At 38.8% G+C, this 8,684-nt stretch overlaps 1 protein-coding gene across 1 annotated transcript; it reads right to left on the bottom strand.

Moving 5' to 3' along the window:
* Nucleotides 1-6,951: 6,951 nt before the first annotated feature.
* LOC148720043 (trace amine-associated receptor 8b-like) lies at nucleotides 6,952-8,391 on the bottom strand. The gene has a single exon (XM_088737561.1). The coding sequence runs from the start codon at nucleotides 8,389-8,391 to the stop codon at nucleotides 6,952-6,954; it is 1,440 nt and encodes a 479-aa protein (XP_088593687.1).
* Nucleotides 8,392-8,684: the final 293 nt, after the last annotated feature.

Raw genomic sequence — 8,684 nt, 5'->3', positions numbered from 1 at the left:
GGTGGACGTCCGAGTACATTTCAACCACGACACAACGACCGTTGGAATCGGCTTGGTAACGTCGTCATGTTGGCAAACCAAGACTCGCGGGGGTACTAGACCTCAACTTGTCAACAAAACTTCTTCTACAACCGCGCAGCATCTTGTTTACAAAATTCAAATTATAAAAATCGTATAGAACGGTTTTGTGAAATGGCTCCGAAAAAACGTAACGTCAACGGTGAAAGCTCTATAGAAACCGAGGAGATACATTCATTTTTTATAAGCCATAAAACGAATGAACAGTTGACGCAACGCCGCGATCATACACTTGACAAGCAATGCCACACCGATCTTCTTTCCCGCACGTTTCGCCTTTCCAATGAATGCTTTTACAGCCTCGCTTTTACCAACGCCAGCCTGGCCAGTAATCAATAAATTGTGACCTTCAAACGCAAAGTCCACTATTTGACTCTGGTCCACATTCAACTTTACCCTGAAGTATTAAATCAAAATACCACATCACCTCGTGATCGCTTGAAATGAAGAAACTACAACATGCGAATATATTGGAAAACTTGAAGTTTTTAAGAGTGGGAGACATTCATCCATCCATCCATCCATACACACATATATACATACCGCCTACCGGTTAGCTCAATGGATAGAGCGCTGGACTGTTGTGCGGGAGGTCGAGGGTTCGAGCCCCGGCCGGACCAACACTCAAGGTCTTAAAATAATTGAGAAGAATATGCTACCTTTCTATAACATCAAGAAATGGTTAGATATTCTAGTCTACTCGGATAGGGACGAATAAATGGAGGTCCGTCTCCAACAAGGGGTAGGAGACGTTAATTTCCCACGCACGAGATTACTGTGTGATGGATGTCCTCCCCTAGGGTGGGATGGGCGGGTTAGGATTGATTGTAAAGCGCTGTTGATCTGTCATTGTAAATAGCGCTCTAGAAGTGATAAATTGTTGTTGTTGTTGTTACATACATACATACATACATACATATATACATACATACATACATACATGAGAAAAAAAACAACGTAAACCCTGAATTCAAATACTTACATGATCGAAAAGAAATAACAAGTTGACCAGCTACATTTCTTCCTGGGTTTCCTAAGAGTTTTGCAAAAATTTCGCACGTGCAAACAAGATGCTGCGCGGTTTTAATTGGGTGCTTGAGACAATAGTACATTTTAGGTTCGACCTCAGGGGACCCCGGGTTGTAGAAGAAGTTTTTGTTGACAAGTTGAGGTCTAGTACCCCCGCGAGTCTTGGTTCGCCAACATGACGAGGTTACCAAGCCGATTCCAACGGTCGTTGTGTCGTGGTTGAAATGTGCTCGGACGTCTATCATCGTTTTAGCGTTTCACTGAGGACACGAAGAGCCGCCTGGAGCCGATCGCCGGGATGAAATTGTGTGGCTAGAGAATTGAAATGAAAGATCAACCTTTGCCCTTGAATTCTGCGGTGGATTTTTGGCCGTGGGTACATTTTAGCTTGGGATTTTTTACTTCGTTCGGCAGGCTGTCCGGAAGGAAGTGTTCGGCCTTGTCTTCTCTTTATGTAGTAGAAAACCAGGATTAAAAAAAACCGCTTAAATCAAGTGAAATCGGTAAAATGATGACACCAGGAGCAAACAACACACGTATGGAACAAGATGAGCCATTTTTATTTAATATTTTCACTTTTAACTATCTCTGTGGATATCTTGTAGAAAATCCCATACAAATCCTTATAAATATGGAAATTGTGTTCCTTGTGTGGTTCTCAAAGAGAGTTTGGGCCGCCTGTGAGTTTACTACATATTTTTTTACGATATTAACTTATGGTATGTGTAAAATAATTTGCTGGTTCTTAAATTTCTTTTAGTAAAATTACAATTATGTTCAACCGTCCATCTTATGAGAACTACTTTGTTGTGGGTCATTGCTGCCTTCCAAGACAAGTACAACAGTTTAGATGTATACTGAAAAGATAAAAAAATTCTAGATTAAAAGACAAGTATGGATGCATAACTATGCATTACGCGATTTAAGGAGCAAACGAGTAGCTTGCTAAGCTGTCGTTTGTTTTGGTTTATGATAAGATTCCTACTTATTTCAAATGAAAAGTAGTCAGTAGATAATAGCCTTTGGTTGCCCGACCCAGAATGTCATAAACAAACTAAAAGACTTATTCAAGAGAATCTCGAAGGTTTTTATTACTGCGTATATTATTCGCATTATGTCACCATACCATGTGAGAAGAAAGAATGCTTTGCTCTTCTATGCGCAGCTGCTGTCTATGTTTGCGTAAAGTACGGAGGTTTACAAGTTTGTCAACGAACTGGACCTCCCAACGGACTGGAGGGTGACATTTCCTCCACGACTTTAGCAGGTAAGTATCATGGTCGTGCAGCAGAGACTTGAAATAAACTCTCGGAGAGCAAGATAGGGAGCTAAGGATGGGCCTTTCGCTTGATCATGCTTAACAAGGGACAAGAAGGTTTTGACATGCTGAATTTGTTAAGAGTTCTATAAATACTTAAAACTGGTGTCTAGTGTTTGCCCCCTTGTTTAAATAAGAAAGACTAAAAAAGCTCAATTTCTTTGCCAGTAAAAGTTTAAATCCCGCAAACCACGTAGACTTCTTTTCCTCGTAAAACACACATAGAAAACATCAAATAACAGAAAAGAATCTCTGGACCATTTGAGAGTTTCAAGTTATTTGCACCTGGGATCACGGATTGGCTTAGAACATGCTCACGATTGGCCCAAACACCCTCGGTAAAAGACTAATATATGACTCATAGTTCTAATTTTAAGATGTAGCAAGTACAGTATAAGATGGTAGAGCGTTGGGTTATCATTGCAAAAGAAAATACCGACTTCTTTTGCGCGCTTCTGGTCGGAGACACTTTTATTTGCAGAGTAATAATCAAAGCTCCGCATCAAAGGGATCTCTAATTCAGAGGTCAGGGTTAAAACTATTATTCATAAAGTACATTTTGTACAAAAAAAGAAACGATTTTATTCGTCGAGCTTTAGTTGCCATAAAACGGCAGAAAAAGACTTACAGCTTGAAGCTGTTGATCTGAAAATTGAGGCCTGTGAACTAAAAGTCAGTCCTTCTTTGTCTTGGCATGCTACCCTGATGACGAGCTTGGTTGTGGTTGTTATAAAAGTAGTGTCAGTACCGTCGCAGTCTCAATTCAACCTCGCGTCTTACTCCATTTGCTCTTTCTTGATTGATTCTGATCTGTGTTCCCATTACCATAGCGACCATAACTGAGTACGTTCTTAAAAGCAAGTTTGCATTAATATTTGAAGAGTTTATCAAAGCTCTCTAAGTTAGGGATCACAAACTTGCGGGTCAAACAGTTTGTTTCTTGAAATAGTTCAAGTCCACGGGCAAATATCAGATAAAAGCAAGTATTGATGCAACACACAATTTACAACAACCTCAAGATAACTGGTCTAATTTTCGTTGCTCGAAAAAGGTATAGAAAGATTTGCAAGTTTAAGTGGTTAACTTCTAAACACATGCTGGAAAAACTTAACGCCACTGTGAATTTTCCCCAGCTTGCATCCCCGATGAGCAGTTTAGTTGAATAGTGACGTCTAAAAAATACGATTAAAGTCAATTATGCTGCAATCTCTAACCCTCTTGTAACATCGCGTTTCACTCCATTATGTGAGTGATTTCCATTACCATAGCGACCACAACTGAGTGCCTTCGTGAAAGTCAGTTTGAATTGCGGACTCATAAACCCATAAGTAAATGGATTTTCCATGCTACTCGAGGACGCCAGATAAATACTTGCTGTATAGACCGTTTGAGGAAGATAAAACCCAGAAGTCCAAGCGTCTATGAGGATAGAGATTGGAGACCGTATTAGCGCTTAGACACAGGCCACGGAGAAACATGCTTTCAAAACTCTTACGTCAGTCATATTGGAACGGACAGAATCATTTGCAGAGCGGACTCAAAATGCGATAAGAACCGGAGAAAGAGGCTATGACATATAGTGAGTTAAAATGCACTGACAAGAGTAAGACTTTCCTATGCAACGCATTTTTGTTGAGTTTGTCGCAGCCGTACAATCATTAGACGAAGTTTTGCTCAAATCATTTTTGTAATACTGTGATATCAAATCCTTGCACGAACCACTCAGCTACAAGAGATCGAGACATCAATTAACCGTGAGTTAGGAAAAGAATGTAAATTAGGAATTTTGTCCTTGAAGCCAACAAGTTTTTATATTTATTTTAAATGAAATAGCTTTTGTTTAAGAATGGTTACATTTTGGTTTGGGTCGGCAACGGTGATAAATTAAGGAATCAATCGCCTAAAACCTTTAATATAATTTATTTCTTGATAAAATAGACATATAAAGCTTCCGACGTGTACGGACATCTGTTCTGGCTTCGAACACTTCGAAAACCGACTGCAATTAATAGTTTATTAGCTTTTATAAAATAACTGAAAAAATACAAGCGCTCTGACTGGTCAAAAAATTACCGCTTGCTGTATCGGTAAACCCATAGAAAATTAAAACAGTTTAAAGAGGGATGGACAGCACTTTCTATCAGGTTTCCGGCGTAAGAACACTCAAAACATTTGCATATCAATTGCTCCCGGCTACTGATGAAACAACTTTTCCCGGCCGTGTTCTCTCAATGTTTAGGATCTCTATTAGTGCTCGGAAAAAATGATATCTGATGTTGAATTTCGTTGAGATAAATTTGGCTGGATAAATGATCGATCTTTTTTAAGAATATTACAATTTACTTCATCCAAGCGATGAAATTTGTAAAATGCTTGGAACTGCCTTTTTCGTTAAAGTGCATTCCGGCTTTTCTATCCCAATCATAATGTGTTTACAAATTAACGTTGACAAAAGGATTTGCATATATAGGCGATGTGATTCTCTTTCGAGTGCTCATACTTTGTTTTCCAGCTGCAACATACATTTGCAGCACGAAGGAATACCCAGCATTAACAAGATTTGTTCGAGTCATCGAAAATATCATAAAACCCTTCTTTGCACTTTGGCGGTAATTCTGTGGTCTGAACCCTTTACTCATTTGGCGAAGATAACACACGTTTATACTCGGAGAATTCATAGAACTTAGTTTCCCTCAGTTTATTTTTAATCATCTTTTTAACATTTTAAACATTTAAGCAAAAAGGAACCTTATTGTTTTTCTTTTTGCTTTGGAGGTCGTGCGAATGTCCAGCACCAGCAAACCTTTTTATGATGGTGACTAAGGGAAAGATTAAGTTATCTGAACCAAACAAAAAAGATAAATATCACTTATTGCTTTGATTAAGTAAAATGGAATATTCGTCCAAAGATCATTTTTCAAATTTTCATTTAAGATTTATCATTGTTTTCGTTAAAATCGAGGCTTTTTGGCAGATAGAGATTTCAGTGTTATTCATTTGGTGATGGGAACTGAACAGTGGTCCCTGGACTTTTCACTTTTTGAATTTCATAGAATAGCTTTCGATGGAGATTCACTGACAACTATAGGAAAACCAAAATAACAAGTGTTTGCTGAAGAGCAAATCATGGAAGCTTGCTTACGCCGATCGCTATTATTTGAAAGCTTCAACAGAAAAAACGCTTCCCATATTTCATGAGAAAATAATCCGTAAGTTAATTCATTTTCCCCAAACACCATGACTGAATTAAACATTCCAAATGAAATAATTTGGAGAATACAAACAGTCTGAAATGTTGTCGAGCGATAGATGGACCGGCGCGAAGGTTTTCGAACAACGAATGCTACCGATACAATTTTACCCAAACCCAAATTAATTTTTTTGCCTTCAGTCGTCGAATTCATATCTTTACAAATGTTTGCGTTAATAATACCTACAATATCTAATTTTATAGTGTGTAAAATGGGTTTTTTCTTTATTGTTAATGTACATACGATAAAAAGTAGCGCGATTAAAAAACACAGCGTTTCCGCGACGACATGTCACTATTATCAATTATGACATAACCAAAGTAAAGCGCGATCCCTGATTGGTCAATTTACTGCCCATCATTACCTAATGGGTGTACGCTGCTGACGTGAACAAAGGCAAAGGTTAATTTTCTACACCTCGATCGTCTCTATTAGGCGTGAACTGAGATCTTCTCTTACGGGTACTAATTGCCAGGCGGATCTCTGATCCGCTTTCACATTGTTTTTTTTTTCTTTTTTTAACCAGGCGAGCAAAGTTCGTCTTGTAAAACTGTGAATTGCAGGTGTAATACTATCCTGATTTTCACTAATAAAAAGACTCAGAATCCAACTTTCTTTACATGCTCAGACATTTTCGTCGCTGTTCCTCAGCTTGCTCTTTAAACGAGACTCGGGGAAAATTTTTCTTTGTTAAATAGGTTTATCTTCTCTCTTGTTTCAATTGGTCTCAATAGCCAAAATACAGACTGCAAAAGGTGGTCAACACTAAGGAAATATCCAAGGGTCCTAGACTGTGCAAATGCTAGGATTCTATTTCTATCAAGACGTGGTAAACATGTATCGATCAAATTCGAGAATTTAAAATTTTCTAATGCTGGGTTAAGAATTGAAGTGTTTAAATTGTCTAAATTCAGATTCAGAATGCACGCTGACTTTGAGCCATTTAGTGCATTTGTCAAAATGTAGCGAAAACATTCCTTGAAAAAAAAAAAGAAGACAAAAGACAGGAAGAATGGCAGCAACTGAATCTTTCCCACACTTGAATAACTCGCCGAGTTAGATGAAGGGTTTGAAAAGTTAAATTTACTTTCCTCGTTGAGTTATTCATCGAATCAGTGACGGCGAGCGAAATTCGCGGAGGCGTTACGTACGATTTTTATTTTTCTGGTGAACTCATTTCCTTCGAAAGACAAAAATTAAATTTCAACCTGGCTTCTCTATCAACTGTTTTTGTTTCATGAGTTATTTTGCTACAACTCTTCAAAATAACAGAACCTATGGCACTGAACTACGTCGTTGAGAATTAGTTTCTGCTCTTTTTCCCCTAGCGCTTATCTCCACAACAGACGAGATACTCCAATTCAGTGACTTTGATCTCATATTCTCTCTGCGAGATAACCTTTTACCGCTGCTGTTATCGTCTAATAGCTTGTAATTTTTCTTCACTAGCTTCTTTCTGGGTGTATCTTTAATCAGTTGCATTGTCACAGTCAGAGGGACGAGTTGTAAAGCATCATGTACCTTCGCACTATTTACAAAAGATGGTAGTGACATTCTTCTTTCCATCGGCGTGAAGTGTGACACTCTCAGCCCTGTGTTTTGGCGTCTATATGGCCGTTCAGTACAAGAAAGTGAGCGTCTAGAGGGTTGGATGTTTTTGCTCTCTTCAGCAACACAAGAGGACGAAAAGGAACGCTTGCGCGACGTGGCAAAACGTTTTGTGTCATCTATTGGCTGCATTTCCTTTGGAACAGCATCATTTTGGCTCCATTTACATGGAAACAGCTGAAGAAAAAATTTTCTATAACGTTTGTTTCTATAAAAATAGAGCAAAGGATTTACTAGAGAGTTTATCTGAAGGACGATCTCTGCCCACCGAAAAACCGTATACTTGCGAAAAAATGGCAAAAATAGGGCCGCAAGAAAGAAAACTAATAAAGGAACCGTAGTGATTAAAATAGTAACTGTCAGCAGGCACGCAGTGTGGGCAATTTTTCTTTCTATTCTGGCTTTGATCAGGTCACTTACTTGGGTGGTATGACATGGCTGTTGTTTTCGAAGTTCTAGATACACTTTGCGATAAAAATTCAACATTATTGATGTTCCTGTTAGCCAACCAAGGACAATGATGGCATCCAGGAACAGGAGGACCTCAAAACCGGCACCAGCAACGGCTGATCCATAGAATGAGGCAATCGATATGAACGCTGTTACCCAAGCAATTGCTGCATATTTCTTTAGGCGCGATTTCGTTAATATAGTTTTATACTCCATCCTCTTTACTATCGCCACATACCTCTCCCAAGAGATTATTACCAGATGACAATATGAAGCAGTCCAAGCAGTGTACAGTGCCAGCGTAGCACCAAGAACTCTCGTGCAGATGACGCTATTTGATGCATTTCCTCGAAGAATAAGCGCATCCAAAGTGATAGTCAGGGGCATACAAACTGCGCCAACTGAAAGATCAGCCACGGCTAGACTAGAGATCAGAATGTTAGAGGTTTTTCGTAATTCTCTAACTTTTCTTATCGCTATAATCACCAAGATGTTTAAAAGAAAAGTGAATGGACAAGCGATAGTTACGACGATGATTGCGAGCTGAAGAGAAGTTCTTTCCGTTAAGGTGAATTTGATAGTCGGCAAGCTGGAGCAATGATAAATCTCTAGCGAAGAGGAATAACCAAGAGGATCTTCACGGTAACTCACATTCATTTTGATGAGCGCTAAAGGCTAATGGCCATATAGTTATCGACGTTTCGTAAACGATCGATAGTCGTTTGCAATCGGTCGTGCAAAAGGTTTCCTCTTTCGATGTGACTTATTTCCGTGACAAATATTTTCCGCACATGCGTAAATTTTGAATGAAAATGGTGTTTGTTCTAAAGAAAAGTACATTTATCGCTCCGCCTTATACTTAAACGCATTGATAAACAAAATGAGAAAATAAGGTTCTGTGTACTGTCCGCTTTCTCCGTCTGAAATGTTAATATTTCGGTCATTTCTGA

Source organism: Stylophora pistillata, chromosome 11 (genome assembly GCF_964205215.1).
Source record: "Stylophora pistillata chromosome 11, jaStyPist1.2, whole genome shotgun sequence".
In the NCBI taxonomy this organism is placed as follows: domain Eukaryota; kingdom Metazoa; phylum Cnidaria; class Anthozoa; order Scleractinia; family Pocilloporidae; genus Stylophora; species Stylophora pistillata.
This window is presented reverse-complemented; position numbering and strand designations above follow the sequence as displayed.